The 16,621-nt window shown below is 41.5% G+C and overlaps 1 protein-coding gene across 4 annotated transcripts in view; it reads right to left on the bottom strand.

Moving 5' to 3' along the window:
- Positions 1-3,638: 3,638 nt before the first annotated feature.
- Positions 3,639-16,621, bottom strand: part of TLCD5 (TLC domain containing 5) — a 62,739-nt gene continuing 49,756 nt past the window's right edge. For all 4 annotated transcript variants that reach the window (XM_069614329.1, XM_069614331.1, XM_069614330.1 and 1 more), the window contains exon 3: positions 3,639-5,416. In XM_069614329.1, coding sequence (XP_069470430.1) covers positions 4,878-5,416 — 539 coding nt within the window. In that variant the 3' untranslated portion in view covers positions 3,639-4,877. The remainder of the gene's footprint in view (positions 5,417-16,621) is intronic.

A 16,621-nucleotide genomic window follows, 5' to 3' on the forward strand; every position in this document is an offset into this window, starting at 1 on the left:
CTAAAATGTTTCATTTATCTGAACATTTTCTACAGCTCTAGCGGTATCTTAACAAATTCACTGCGCTGGTCAGCCTTGAGAATGGTGACAAGGCGGGAGTCCTGGCCCTACGTTGATTAATCTGCACCATTCATTTCCAGCAATATGTTTGTAGGCTGTGTCCTTCTGAAGTCTGTAGTGCCAGCCCCTTATATGCCAAGCACTCTTCAAGCGAGAATAAGGTGCACAGGGCCTCATTCCGAGTTTGGCAGTAATTCTGCGGGAAATCTGCCAAATTACCACCAAAATCGAGTTAACACTACCACCACCTGGTCCCGTGGGTTTACCACAGGATTGCAAGTGGTGGTAGGACGATGTCATTCCCCATTGTTGGAGTCCAAAGGACTCAATGGGGATTTTTGGCAGATTTACCGCCAGCAGAATTACAGATTTTCAGAGGTTAAGTGGAAGAGTTACCTACAGCAGAAAGCTGGTGGGGAACCAGCCACTTTCCTTCCAAAAATCGGCTGATTTACTGCACAGTAATTTCACCGGGGTAAATCTACCAGAAGTTATAATTAGGTAATGCTGCAAACAATGGCAGTATATCTTTTAATGACAAAACCTGTGGAAGCAGGCACCACCTTAAAATTATAGTATGTACAGTATTTGGACTAGAAAACTGAACGCTGCCACAGACAGCAAAAAGTAAATACATGTAATGCAGACCGAAGGGTCTAAACTCTTTGATGTACTCTGCTCCCTTGCCAACATTGCTGTGACGTATAGACCATTCAATACAACTAGCTCAATTTTTGACACCACATAAGACACATTTCTAAAACGTTCTCTTAATGTAAAAAATGTCCATATTAACAGACAGGCGAGCTGAGCAATGTCCAATGCATTTCGGACTGAAAAGGGCTTCTTCAGGAACTACACATCTGTAGAGAACATGTCAAATCCCACTATTCACAGATCATCAAAAAAGAAAGAATTCAGAAGGAACCAAAAAAAGTACATTAAGCCTCAATATCATTGAGTGCAGTTAAATCTATGTTAAGACCAAATAATTGTAGGTGCATTCCCCAACTCTTTTCATAATCATACATTCCAGAAATGGGAGGAAGAACATCCATCTCTCTTCAAAAAACAATAGATTTTCAAACTCCTTAGAAATAGAAATGATGTGCAAGGAAATGCATACAATGTGGTGGAAATGAGAAATCTAAAAAGCGAGGGGGGCTGAAGGGTGGCAACAGCTCCTTGCTCCATTGCCTGTCGAACATGTCTATTCGCCTGAGACCAGTCCACTATAGTCTTTTTAAACTCACCATAACTTTGCCATAAGACATGAGAAAGGATTGGTGGTTTGAGCAGATGAAAGCTTTGCTTGTAAACATAAGGTATGTAGAAGTCCTGCTCAGAGAATAGCAGAGTTAGTTCAGGAGTAAGCTAGAATGCATGCATTGGTAACAGTCTGCATTAGTTTGGCCTATAATCTTAAAACTGTCGCACTCTTTGCTAATTTCTTCCCCTTCAACTGACACATACCGTGTCTGGCATTCAGTGTAACATTGGTGCGCATCGTGTACATTAGCCCTCATGCCCAGTTCAGGAAATAGATCTGGTGTAAACATTTCAAGTTGTAAGCTACTGGCCAGGCAAGAAACGTAACTTACCCTATCAGTTGCGCACAAGCACATAGTACACAATTTCTTACTCGGAAATAGTCAATTATCACTCGCCAATGGCTAGTGGCAAGTACAAACGTTAAGAACCTAGCAAAACGATGTATTTTGCTCCAGAGATATTTATTTCCAAACGTCTGCCAGTGTCCTTGGCAGGATTAGTCTAGAGATTGGCTTTGGCATGTGCTACCTACAGGTGATCCAAGTTGACTTAAGGAGGAATTGATCCTACCTCTTTTGCTTAATATGGCTAGAATATGGCATTCTGTGCAATCGCAGTGCGTTAGGCCACTAGCCAACCCATTTATATTCTGGCAAGCACTTCCTAATGCTAGGTTTTCTTAATGTGTGTACCTTTACATTTCTACCCTTGTAGCAAAGCAGATCTACATGCAAGGTTATTGGGATACCATTGACCCAAGTGTATTCTTTATAAGGATGTATTGGAATAAAGTAACCATAAGACTGAATGGGAATGAAAACAGAAATCCATGAAGCTAGTAAGATTACTAAAACCTGGAAGACATTTTCAAGGCCTAATTGTTTAGTCATTTTAACAGTAGAGGTAAGGCTCAACGTAATCACTATTTAGGATGTAAAAGTAGCCATTATTCAGTAATGATTTTATTGCGTTAAGGCATACAGGTTCGCAATAATTACATGCACTGAATAAAATGACTGCTAAACGTGAACCTTTTGCACTTTAAATTTGCATGGCCAATTGGAAAGAGCCAACGGTCTGCAAAAACCCCATGAAACAGTACAGGCAGGTGCTTCAAAGAAAGGTTTTCAGGTCCATGATATCTACAAGTTACAAGAAGGGTTTTAACAAATAGGATCAAGAAGAGATAAGGAGTTTGAGACTTGTGGGAGATAGCGGTGTAGACTCTGGGGGAAATTAGCAGGGACTCTGGCCCCTGTCCCGTTCACTTATCAGACGCTGCCGCTGCCCTGATGGCCAAAAGGTCCCAGCAGACCACGGAGCTCAGCACCGGAGCATGGTAAAATGAGGTTCTAGGCATTTCACATCCTGCCAACCAACGTACTATGGAAGATGAAATGGGTGCTGGTGGTCCTCAAATTTCAAGCAGCCATTTCTCCGAACCAAAAGGTCTCTCATAACAATTACCATTTAGCTTATAGTATTGAGTGGAGATTCCAGACTGCCGCCTTTCCCTCATCTTCCAATATGCAGATCTGTTCTTTTTGCACATTGGATATCATGTATTTATTTGGGAGAGGGAGAATTGACAGGGCAATTTGAGAAAGTCAAACGTTGTAGGTTATTTTTACTTGTAAGGCGTACACCTCTCTTTCCCCGACTGCCTCCCCTCCAAGATACTCCAACACCCCCACCCCAATTTACACACGTGCCCATAGACGTCGCCTCAGGCCTGGCCGTTAGCACATCAACGTTAAATGGAGCCATGAATAAGCTCTCTTTAGCCCCATCACAGTCTCCCACATCAGCAGCTCTGTACACCCCAAGGAGCTGTAGTCCTATCAAATCTTGGGTTCTACCCCATGGATAAAAGATTCCCAAATGTTTCTGCCGAACCCGGAGATAGCAGATGGGCACACAGGACCCGGGCACTCAGAACTGCACCCACCAACAGCACAGATTCTGCATCTGCCTCACTCCCGATGCCACTAATGATACCCCCATTTCTTACAGAGCCAAGCGCAGCGAGGCCACCAAAATTGTCAGAAGGTTGTTATTTATGCAAGACCACTTGACATACTCTAAAATAAGGGGATTTTCACCCTCAACTCAATGAATGGTTAAAAAATTAGTGTTTCAATGGTTCTCCACTTAGTTCAATTAATTGTTATTTTTTCTGATTTAAGAATTCAAATGGCCCGTGTTTCCTTACGCCCAAGATGGCCTTTCAAATACATACCTTCAAATATTATTTATGGTGTTGCAACATTGAGAGCTAGGTGAAAAACACTCAAACTAAACATGAGTTTATGAAAATAATCTATTTATTGACACACAGAATTCACAAATAATCTACAAACACACACTTCAAGTTTTAGCCCTGCAGGTCATAAAATAAATAACACTTAAATAGTATGGTTGCTCAACTATCCACTCCGCCTTCAAGACGATCTGACCTATATGTGAAGCATTAATAACACTTATCATTTGCGCAGCAACGGAAGACTATATTGTGGTCTGCAGCATTGAACACTGTCCTAGAAGAGGTGCAGTGTGTCCCAGTATCAGGCAACATGATTTCTTCTTCAGTGCTTATTCCTCCCATTGAACTGCCATCTTCCTTTACAAGAGGCTGCATGGCGCTTATTTTGCATACTTCTACATTTGAACCTTAGTGTTATCCCCTGATTTAAAAGGATGATTCATTTGTGAACTGAGATGAAGATAACACCTTTTCCAGTAATTGATTGGATATATTCTTCATGGTTTCGCGAAAAATCAGGAATGCCCATACACTTTCAGTTCAATCAATCATAGAAAGTCTTGCTGTTATGCAAAAAGTATTTGGGTCAAAGCCAGGCGTACCTCACCAAGATTAAGAAAATGTGTTGCCACATGACACTTTGGAGGTATACTTTGTTTTCTGGGGCTAAAGATGCTCCTGTATAACTGTAGAACTGTTACATTTCAGGAAAAACATTCCAATGTCTTTTCAGAGCCAATTATTTAAAAAACAATGTTCTAAAAAGATTTTTGCAACCATTTACAAAGTATCTTCTCCACAGCTGCCATTTCCATTGAATCTTCATATCTGCTCCACAAAAGAGCCCTACAACCATTAGCCAAAAGTTCACAAAGATGGTCTGTGCCTCGCGTCATAATCATTTAGAAGTAGTTCTGACTCACACAACAGATTAGGCCAGTGGAAATGTCTGTGGTAGCCTCTAACAATTGGTGGCTCTGGGATCAGGGCCCCCACAAGAATCTGCAACCACCAAGTTCGCTCCGTTAGACTAATTCGCCATAAACTATTACTTTGTTTAGTGGAAGATCTGACATTTCCAAGTATTGCGTGATTTGCACCACGCCATTTCCTAGTTTAAAACAAAGCACCCATGGTACAAGTATCTCAGTCATAGGGCTATGCTACTTCCTGGAGGTGTTCCCTTTTTGTCATCTCTAGGCTATTTTCTGCATAAATTGTCAATAGAAATCCAACATTTCTATAGTTGTAATACTATTGCAAGTTTTGATCAAAGCCAACTTTACTTTGTTTTGATGTGGTTGTTCCCTTGCCGGTTACTGATCCTCTTCCCTCGGCCCTGCCAGGCTTGATACTTCAAAACACTCTTTCTCCAAGCAAAACGCCAAATGCTGATCATAAATACCCAGGAGACAATGTACATGGCCACCCCTCCAACTTTCACAAACCAACGAGGCGTGGGCGAGACCAGCTCACAGTAGAGGAGGTTGGCTCCCACACCAATCCGAACGCTGGTGAAAAGAGCCACAAACAGGAAGTCCACCAGGTCGCCGAGGAAGCTGTGATAATGCCCCATTTCACGCAGGAACCAGCGCGCCTGTAGGAAGGGGTTTGTGATCTCACTGCCAAACAGAACAGCATTGACTTCAGTGGCAGATTCACCAAGAATCAATGCCATGTGAATCCCTAGGATGCTCAGAAGGTGGTGCACCAGCATCAGGAGGCGCTCAGTCTGAAAATACACGCACCAACACAAGTCAAAGATGAAATAGCCCAAGGTGAGACACAGAACCTGCACCTGTAGAGCAGTGTTCAGGGACCCTGCAAGAAAAGGAATGGAACAACGATTAAGTCAATGACCAAAGGCACCACAAAAATCAGTGCTAACATCAGTCATGAGGCCGGCTTCATTCTGGCTGACTGATATGATAGAGCATGAGAAGCTAAAGGGTTAAAGCATCTGTTGCTAAAGCATTAAAGGTTTACGTCCAATCCCCCCCCGCAGCACGTTAATGAAAAACCCTGTCACACTATTAAAACATGCAAACAATCTAGAATAAAGACACAATTCCAATTTGAATGCAGCCAAATGAGTTAGGTGTACATTTAAAAAATATTCAGCAATGCTTCTATCTAGTAGGAAAACCATGTATAATCACACCATTTAATGTCCAATAGTAGTCGATAACTCGGGAAATAGTTTTTCATGAATTAACGCCTACAGTCACAATTAAAATAAGCTCAACATATCTCAGTTGGTGCATTCAAGTGGATCCCACACACTTGTAGCAGCTAAGTTTCTCCCCACAAGCTAAAATGTCCTAGCCCAGCACATACCTATATGGGTTTATGTTGTTCCTATCCTACTTTGATGCTATAGTGAGGTTAAGGGAATAGTGCGTCAGCCCCAGGTACTCCTTCCCCAACTTCTCTAACAGCCTTCAGTCACTATCTCTAACGGTTTTTCACTAACAGAGTCTTCACTTTTCAGTGTCCACCATGGAGGCTATGCTAACATTAGGGGCATCACAAACAAATAATGAAGCATAACTTTACTCTGATGGTAGAATCTTTCACAGAGCTAAGCATGCCCGAGAACTATCTGCCCTGCTCGGGCAAATGCTACAAGATGGTATTACGAGATTTCCATTAGACAGTAGACACCGTCACTATCCCTTAGCCAATGGACAGAGTACTTTTTTGATGCTAGATTTTGGCTTCTTGATCGAATGGAAAATAGTTCTGCTCAGACGATGGCAGATTTAGCAAAACCATGTATCACTTTCTTGACAGTCAAATTGTACTGTCATGAAAAACAGTGTAATTATGCTTGCCTGAGATATCTGGCAGAAAACACTCCATAACTTTCCATCGCTCCACCCTATGAAACCAGTGGCAACCACATACTCCTCTGTTACTTTAATGTAGTATCTGGTGTGGGTTGGAGAGTTGTAAAATAGTTCTGTCCATACTGTCCTCTCTTTTAACTCTCCATCACATCTTTGCATTGCAAGACGGGATAACACAGACAAAGCTATACGCCAACACCCTAGGATGCTAATTGCACACAGAAGACACTTGCATCCACCATTAGAATACTCAAGAGGAGGCAAGGCGTAGACAGCTGGCTGCAAGATGGCCATATCATTTGCAGCTCTCTCTGACTTGGGAGACCATTTTCTAAACACAGACCCAAAATCTTGTCAAATCTTTAGTTGAGAAACAAGTATGATACAAATGAAAAGAAGAGCTACATAATGGTACGTTTCTCTATGTGTCGAAACAACTCTTCCAGCGGATCTCTTTGCTCGTCTGGGGTGATTTGGCCCTGACACTGACACGGACCTCTGGAGGTTCCCTGCATAGCTCTCCAGCAACTCACCATGGACGCTCATCTCTGTCCAGAGGTGATACTGTGCTTGTGTCGTGACGGAGTAGTCTTGTCACAGTGTTGGGGCTTGACGTTGAGCAGCCCTCCCAGATCCACTCACAGACGGTAAGGCAGAGGATCATTTCCTGTAGAACGTTACTCTTGTGCGCGACTCGGTGCGAAACCCCGCCACTGTTCGGAGGTGCTACTGCACCTGTGTCATTGCCGTAATGGAGTAATCCTCTGACGGTGTGGGGCTCTTGGGCTTGAGATGTATCAGTCCTCCTGGATCCACTCATAGCCAGTAAAGTGACAGATCTTCTTCCATAGCACTCCACTCTTGTCTGTTGCTGCTACTGGTTAGTCCTCCCATAGTGCTGAAGTACGTAGCAGTGTGACAAACCATGCTACGCCTTTGCTTTTTCAGCTGACGTCTGCTCGACACCAACACCCAATGTTCATTAAGTTTACTACAAAATATGAATTAACATTTCTAATTAACTGCACTCAAGCCCTTAAATATTTACTTTATCTGAATCATTTAATTGACTGATTATACTTTATTTGTTCATAATGGTGGACTCTAAAGAAGAATTTTACAAGGCTACTTCACCTATTGAAATTACATCTTTAAATGTAGGCATGGAAAACATCTTAAGTGAATTAAGCAATATTCGCTCATCTATATACAGGCTAGATTCTCGCTCACTAAGTATACAGGAAGATATCCACTGGCTTAAAAAAGTTAGGAGAAGAACCCATCTCCTTTGTTGAAGATAGAATGGTTTGGAGAGCATGCAACAAAGAATTTTCCAGCTAGAATCTGACGTTAGAGAGCTCAAAGATAGAAAAAGAATGGATCAAATTTGCTTTTATGGAATTCCTGAGCAATCTGAATTGAATGACCCAAAACATTTCTAGAAAACTGGATTCCTAAAGCCCTTGGCATTTCTTTTGCACCACCTATCGAACTACAAAGAGCATATAGAATAAAACCTTGTTTTTCTAACAATTCCTTTCCGAGACCACTTATTGCTTGTTTTTTGAGACGCCAATAGGCTCACCTTGTATTAGCTACGGCTAAGAGGCAATCTCCAAAAATATTTGCTGGTTAAAAAAAAAAAATCTTAATTTCCCCTGATTTTTCTTAAGCTACACAATTTAAGAGGAAGAGGTTCCGGGAAATGGGACCATCTCTTAAAAATATGTATCAGATATGGTTTATTGGAGACTGCTAGTACGATCCTCAGCATTTCTGATGGCCCTACTGAAGAATTTACAGACCCCCCGATAACCATTTCATCCTAATACACTTCCTTCAACCTACTTCTATGGAAACCTCAACCTTGGCTAATCCATCATCGTCATCCTGCTCTAACCAGGATGACTTGCCCCCATTGCAATCCACCTACAAAACGTAATAATAATAATAAACAAGGAAAATTCAATATTCCTCTTAACAGACTTGCAACTGCAGTTTTTTTCTTACTCTTCTGATAGATCAACAGACAAATCTAGATCTTTGATTAAAGCAAGAGAACCTACGCTCACCTCACTGCAGGATTAATTTGTGTTCCTTTCAGTCAACTTCATAATCACTCTCTACGTCCTATATAACTCGGTCTCTAATCTTGCTGCTCTCAATAATATCCTTTCATTTGTTCTTAACTTCTTCATAACATAGGCTTCATTTCTCCGCTACAGTCTGAAAATGCTGGATTTTGTGATCACTCTTTCTTGCGCTTCTATCGTTACTGGATATTTTAATACTTACCTCTTCTACTATTTAACTTTTCTTTTTGTTTTTTACCTAATCATATTTCAACACTTCACTTTTTATCATCTCAATACTTACTTTGTCCTATCATTTCTCCTTTTATTTTATCATTCTCAAACCTTTTTTTACTTTCTTCTACCCAGATGTCCTCCTTTTTGTTTTTCCCCTCATTTGTTGATAAAGTTAATTTATTGAATCCGTTATTATAGTTACTCATGTACAATTTATTAATAACTGTTCTGTGGTTTTATCAATGTGTTTTATTCAATCTTTTGCACTATGTTTAAAGTACTTTCCAAAGAGTATTAAAATTGGCACCTGGAATGTTAAAGGCATCAACCAACATTTTTGATCCCAACTTGCTAAATTCAAGATGGATATTGCATGCCTTCAAGAAACTCTTAGACTCTAAATGAGAAAATAAAATTCAGAGGTTCTTGAATTGGACACATTTTTCTCAAATACCCCCAGGAAAAAAGGCAGCGTTACTATTATGATCAACAAGCGAGCTTCTTTTCACCTTATTAATGTGGAAAAAGATTCTGAAAGTCGCTGGATTATTATTGAGGCAAAGTTAAACAACATATCAGTTACTATTGAAAACATTAATGCCCTGCGGCTCCTAACCCCCCTTTTTGAACGGATCTAAAACAAATGCTTGCCCAAAAAGATCCTGATCACTTAATTGTTTGTGGTGACTAATCAGATTTGTGATTTTGCTCTTGATCCTAAATCAAATGCTAAATGTGTTTTCAATTTTCAAGATGACCTGAATATTTTTTACTCTTGGCGCTTTTGTCACCCTCACGCGAAAGAGTAGACTTTATTTTCCCGTCCTCATCAATCCTTCTCTAGATTAGACCATATCGTTATTGACTCAACACAATTCTGGGATGGGACCCTTAACTATCTATGATCATGCCCCTGCTACTACTTCCCTTGAGTGGGAATCCTCCCCCAACTTTTCATCCATATGGATATTTAACTAATTTCTTTTAAAATATCCTACCTTTACTCAAAGGTCAATGAGTGTGTTGCAGAGTGTTCTTGTGCGCACACACAGTGGCTATGGAGTCTCCCGAGACTGCAGCGAGTCCATTTTCCGTGTTTACTGCAGCAAGGAGGAGTTTTCCCACAACTACACCAACGAGAGCGGAGCGGTTGTAGGGTGTGTTGTAGAGTGTTCTTGTGTTCCTGTGAGACAAGAGACTGAGGAGCCGGCTCGCTGGCTGCTACAAGCCCATCATGCCAAGCACAGGACCACAGACTTGTCAGTAACTAAAACAACTGAACACTGCTCCCCATGTGACAAGAACGAACACTGAACCATCTTCCTCCTGGCCTACGCCCTACCCTAAACCCTCCCCCCACTCTCCCTTGAGAGGAGCCCTCTTTATGGGCAATGACATTGTAATGGCAGCCAATACGTCATTTTCAGATTTACACTCCGTGCCCATTGGGAATACTTCAACAATCCGACATGGAACACAGAAGGGGGTGGGAGATGCAATACATGGTGATGAACAAGTTACCTGCCTGGCTCTAACTGAACACGCAGGCTTCTTGAATATCCCAACTGCACACAGGGGGGGGGGGGATGAGAGGGGCAGTGCAGCAAAAGCGAAAGGCCTTGAAAATAGAGTAATGAGTCAAGCGATGACATCTGCTACTGAACCCGCTGAATTACTGAATAACGAATTGCTAATCCAGCATAGCAGATCTGCTTCCAGCACTCCTATATCAGGGTCACCCGGAGTGCCACCAGAGTGCCTGTACCGCATGGGAGAACTGGCCGCCGACACCAGGCTACTCCCCTTTACTGCTGTTGCAACGTTGGAAGACTTGCTTCTTGAACTAACCTACATTGGACCTTTAATTTACTGTTTAGCAGAAGTAGCACAAAGCCACCCCCTCTACAGGCACCTCCTTCTATTAAGGCACGGGGCAGCACGCACCCGGAGTGCCACCAGAGTGCCTGTTGGCCTGGGGCCGAGGCACAAGGCATGTTCTTTTATTTTTGGTCTCAGTAAGAAAGTTCTAAGAGTTGTGCGAGATCGCAAGTCTTCTCTGCTTCCTCTATCTACTCTACAAGAAGCATCTAGTGTAATGGAACCATTACTGTCTTAAAATTGTGTTATTTGTTATCTCACAATTTCAAAATTAGGGAAAAAAACCACTATCGCTAAAAATGATTCCTTACCTGCTGTAGTTCCACTAAATTTGCGCAGGAACATTACTTGAGGGCAGCGGCGATGCCACTTCCCCAGTCAACTGATAATGACTTTGATCTCTTAGAGTGTGCCCCGCCCAAATATGCTCAAATCAATTGAATAATCCCCCAGACCTGTCCCCTGAAATACACACAGCTGACGGCTAGACTCCTCGCAATCTTTGTTTGGTGAGGAACGCGACAATCATCTTTTGGGAGTCAGAAAGGGAAGTATGGTTTACAACGTGATAAATCACGTAGGAACAGGCCCTGGATCGGTACTTTCTGGACACACACCCCCACCCCCCACAATTTTTCCCTATGGGGAAATTTCCCTACTGGGGTTCTCAGAACATCTGGACCCCAATTAAAGGTTGTTGGAAAAATCAATCCCTCAGTGTAAACGATAATAATATACCGCTGCTGCAAGATACAGCTGAATTGAAATCCATAAACGCCATGATGAGAGATGACATAATGGCTGAATTGAAACTTCACACCAGGGTAACGAATGATATTCTGAAGGCTGTGCCCAACAGTCAAATAACACTCCCAACTTTTGCTGGTCCTGCTGTGTCCCTTATGTAGATTTTGTACATTATAACTAAGTCGAATTTGCTTTCTGCAAAATAATTTTGAATTGTTTACAAATTATTTTTGATTTCAGGGACCCACTCACCTTATGCAATTTAATGATTGCCATTCACGTTAATACTTATATGCATGTGATTACTTCTCCTAGTTTATTTAATCTTATTTTGATTGGTTTTCATATGGTTTCCTCTAACTGGAAAGAGTTTAACATATTAGCTTATCCAAGGTGGTGAAATTTGGTTTGCTCCATTCACAGAATAGAGAAAGGTCATCCGTTTTATACTAATAGCTCCACTAAATCATACAATATAATAAAAGGCCGGAAAAAGTCATGCGCAGAGACTGCCTGCATCATCTGTTGTCACACTAGAGGGAACTGTTTCCTTAGGAAATAGTAGGCCAGCTGCATCTTTGCCCGATGCAGTCATGTCCCGTGTACACTGGCTTTCACACTAATTCAATAATAAATGGGATGCATTTACTAAATATCTTAGTAGAGAATAAAAGAACATAATATTTGATATCTTAATGATTTTATTACCCTCTCTCCTTCCTGTCATTTGTGTGTCTAGTCATGTTTCCTCAGTTTAAGACAAATTACTAGCTCAAAACCTTTTCACTTTAAAACACATTTGTTTAAAAGAGAATTAGAATCTTCATATTGATCATATATTATCAACTTATGTTCATTATTTATATGCACACTACAAAGAATCATTATGTTCTTCATATTTTTGCTTAGTGTTTTTTTTTTACTGAAAACTTCAATACAAATTATTTAACTGAAAAAGAATACTCAAGAGGACTTGTTACCAGGAGCAAGATGTAGTCCATCGAGAGAGATGCAGCAAAAGCAACATCAAAGTGCACTATGTCACAATGTAAAGATGCAGGAATATCTCCTGAAGCTTACATATACCACCTAACTACCATTCAGCTGGTCTTCAATCAAGGATATCCAATTGGCCCCTCCCTAACTCTTTGCAAATCGTCTGAACAATTCAGTCCGGTTCAGCCGAGACCCAACTCTGTGTGCTTCCAGACTTAAACTTAAGGCTGGACAAATCCTGGATGGGGTCTGCCATGAGAACTTCACTACCATTTCCTCCAGAGTCTGTTGCCATTCTTTTCACAATCTTCACGAAAGTGCCTGTAGTCAGAAAAAACACCATAGAGATCCAACTGGGCACCCTCCTGGAAAATCTGAAAGCTTACAACCACTATATAACAATCTAAATGAAGATCAAAACACTGGAGGACTAACTTGAAAGCATTCGGCCCCAATCAAACACCACCCTGAACAGCAAAGCACTAAAGCAATTACAATCCACACAAAATTAACAAGTCACTAAATGGTTTCACCCAAAGTTGAACTACACTACAAAAAGAATCAGTAATTCAAAAACATCCGGGAAAGAAGCAACCTGCCGACAGACAAATTGGCCTACCATCGGCAACTACGGTATTAGACGACAGAAACTAACAAGGCAAAAAGAAAGCCCACCACTCGCTTCATATTGAATCAGAGTAAAATTGCGAGAAGAAGTCTTAATAATCTTCTGAGAATTCAAGTGACCTGCTACTGCAACACCTACTCAGGAACTCTGACTCAGACACAGACTGCAAGGAAGCATTTGTGCCTTGCCCAGCTAAGAGGATGCAAACGACAGAGTCTTGCTGTAACCATCTGCTTTCCATCCATTGATCCACCAGGATACTCTCTCCATGGTCAAATCCAGCAATTCCTGCATGCTCTTCAGAAAGACCCTTGGCCATGCAACATCTACGAAATGATAATTAAGCAACAAGGACCACCACCTGTCTTACTATCCCTTCTCAATGCCTCCCTTGAAAGATCCAACATTAAACCTCTTAAAAAACAATAGCTGACCCAAACAATGCAGACAATAACCTGCCCAAACTCCAATACACTTTTCATTGACAAAATCCTGAAAAACACTGAGATCAAAAACTTCCTCCTTGATACTCTCATTTGCCTGAAACCGTGTTATGTAACAGAATCAACACTCTGGTGAACATGAAACACAATGAAGAACAAGGGAGACGACCCACTGAACTGATCCCACTGGATGGTTCAACCACATTGGACACCACCAGTCATGAGATCTTACCAAAGAGACTAGAGGACATAGAGGTAACAACATGAAACACTCTACCCTGGATCCCCCTCGTTCCTTACCAAAACAATAGAAACATTAATTACCTCTTTCAGATCCTGATCTCATAACCCGATTTACAGAGTATCCCAAGTCGTCAGTGTCTCGTCTCTTCAACATCAACGTGACCACCCATTCCCCAGATCTCATTAGCAACACAGGCCTCACATGCTTCAATGACACAGACATGCAAATCCTAAAGACGTTTACAAACAGTCCTACAATGGCTGTGCTGGACCTCAATACATGTCTTGACCATGTGGACTCTTGGATGACCTCCAACAGACATAATTTGAACCAAATCAAAACAGAACTCATGATCTGCTGTTCAAATTCTCCATACCCCACAGAAATCCCGTGGCACACTACATATGAGCACCAAACACCTCAAAAGAACTTTTCAAGACCCTGCACAACCTCTGTTGAGCCAATACCTCTTCCAAATGCATCGAACCATCAGAATGGTACAACATTTTAGTCTCATTTTCTCCACAAAAATCAGCACTATTCCACAAATCGTCAATGCCAACACTATAGATATGGAATCAGATGACATCATCCGGCCCCTCTCAAGAAGCCTCTCCCCCTCGGAAATCCCATTATCCATTACCCCCTCAATAAAGAAACTATTTGATTCATGCAAAACTAGAAGTTCTTCAAATAACCTTTGCCTATCCCAACTCATTTAATTTCTCTGCCCACTCATCCAAGACCTCCGCTCGTTGGTCAACGGCTCCCTCCTCCGAGGTATTGTTCTAAAACAACTCAAACATGCAGCCGTTCGCAATGTTAAAAAAGAAAAGAAAAAAACTACGATCCAGGAAACTTTCACCCACTTTCAAGTCCCATTGCCAAGTAAACTACCCTAAGGAACTGCCATCGCCCAACTCTAAACATTAATTTAGAGCAACAATCTATTTTACCATCATCCAGGCACATGAAGAGAATCCATCATCTTAGTGACAGACACAAATTGTGCCTGAAACGTAATATTTCTCGTCGTTTTGGCAGCTTTCGACAAGGGGAACCATGTAATATGTGTGTGTCATTTACGCTGTGCAGGATTTTGTAACTCAAATCCTACCTTTCAAACAACACATAATCAATTGCTTTGCCACCTTTCAAATCAACAGCCATCCCCTGTGGAGTACTGCAAGGCTCCCTTCTAGCCCGCACTCAAAATATTCATCTCAGACCCTGGCAGATGTCATCAGCGCCTACAACTTTAGCTTATTCGCCTATGAAGCTAACGGACGAAGCAAAGAGTTTGGCCACCAATTACATTAAATATGCAGGGTTCGAAATTGCTGGGAACTATTATGGTTGTAGCCTAGTTAGCTTGAAACCAGCAGCTACCAGGAGCTACTTTTGACTCCTGTGGCAAGTGGTGCCATCAGACCTAGCTATGCAATATTAATTGTGAATGCTTGGTAATGCATATAAAAGGAGAATAAAGAATTACACCTAAGGGACATTCAGAGCATATTAGATCATATAAAAGTTTGCATCTGGCACAGTTAGATTTACTGCACGATACGCACCAGCTCCTGGTTCTCCACAGATAGCTCCTGACTAAATGGTCATGCCCAATATCCAGGAGCTGCTTTTTGCTCCTGGTCAACCAATCTCAATTTTGATCCCTGCTGTGTGATAAAAGTTTAAAAATCGAGGGATTTTAAAAATGGCTCAATTTGAAACCCACCAAAACGGATATAATCACCTACAATTCGTACCCACTCTTTTGGCTTCCAAACATATGGTTTCTCAATAACTGTAACCTTTCCACCCCCATGTGAACAAAGTCTTAAGTAACGTATTAATTATAATTGAGCAGTTATATTTGACGCTCAATTCAGTTAAGAAGTTAAAAACTGATTTGTTGCCCTTAGATCACTTTGTCACATCCATTACCTCTTGCCACATAACCACATTTCATCTTGGATTGATTACTGAAACGGAGTTTACCTGGGCCTACCCCATATCCCCTCCCCAAATCCACACACTCCAACTAGTCCGGAATGGGGCTGCCCATCTCATCTGCACGTCATACTAGCAATCATAACAATCCATTGGCTTTCCATTCAACAAAGAACCAAATGTAAGGCCCTATGCATAGTACAGCATGCCTACTAAGTAGTGGCCACAAGCGCATCCTGAAAGAATGCCAGAAACACCTTCCTAAGAGATCTCTTTGATCCCATCCTAAACTTGCCTAGTGAGGATAGTTGGCCATGCCTTCGCAAACCAGGATTCTCTTGCACTGCCTTCTGTTGTACATCTGTGACTTAGAATAGGGGCAGAAATGTCAGTTGCTAGATACGAGCCAGCCAGAAAAAGACACTTGCCACCGTAATTCCACATAGCACACCATTTCTTATGTGCCAACAGTCAATTATCACTAGTCAATTGCTAGTGCAAATTTTGACCCCTAACTTGGAAGACCCTTAGCGTTTAGGAAGGCACTACAAACACAGCTGAACCAAACCTTTATCTAGTCATATCTTCAGCTTTCTGATCGCCACATATTTAGGTTCTTGCCTGCAAGAAGTTAGTCTAGGGTGAATGGTTTGCTCTATAAAATGCAGTACATTGTACTGAGCCTTCTAGGTATATGCCTTGTGGAAAATGTAATTCAGAGTAAGCCCCAGAGCTTCATGAAATCCCCTTTTCCAAGATTATGAGTAACCAAACAGAAATAGCCTTCCTTACTCCAATTTCTGGAATAAACTATGCCAATAACTTGGGTGGCATTACTTCATCTATCACACTCTGAAGGTACGACTTTTCAGCTGGGTCTTTTTTCATCAGGTCACTTTCAAGCAAAAACACAGAAACAAAAAAACAATAGGAAAAACGGTGGAGGAGGGGTAAAAAGGGCAAATAAAGGGTGATGGTGAAG

The sequence above is a fragment of the Ambystoma mexicanum genome, chromosome 9 (genome assembly GCF_040938575.1).
Source record: "Ambystoma mexicanum isolate Mex_15411 chromosome 9, UKY_AmexF1_1, whole genome shotgun sequence".
Classification (NCBI taxonomy): Eukaryota; Metazoa; Chordata; class Amphibia; order Caudata; family Ambystomatidae; genus Ambystoma; species Ambystoma mexicanum.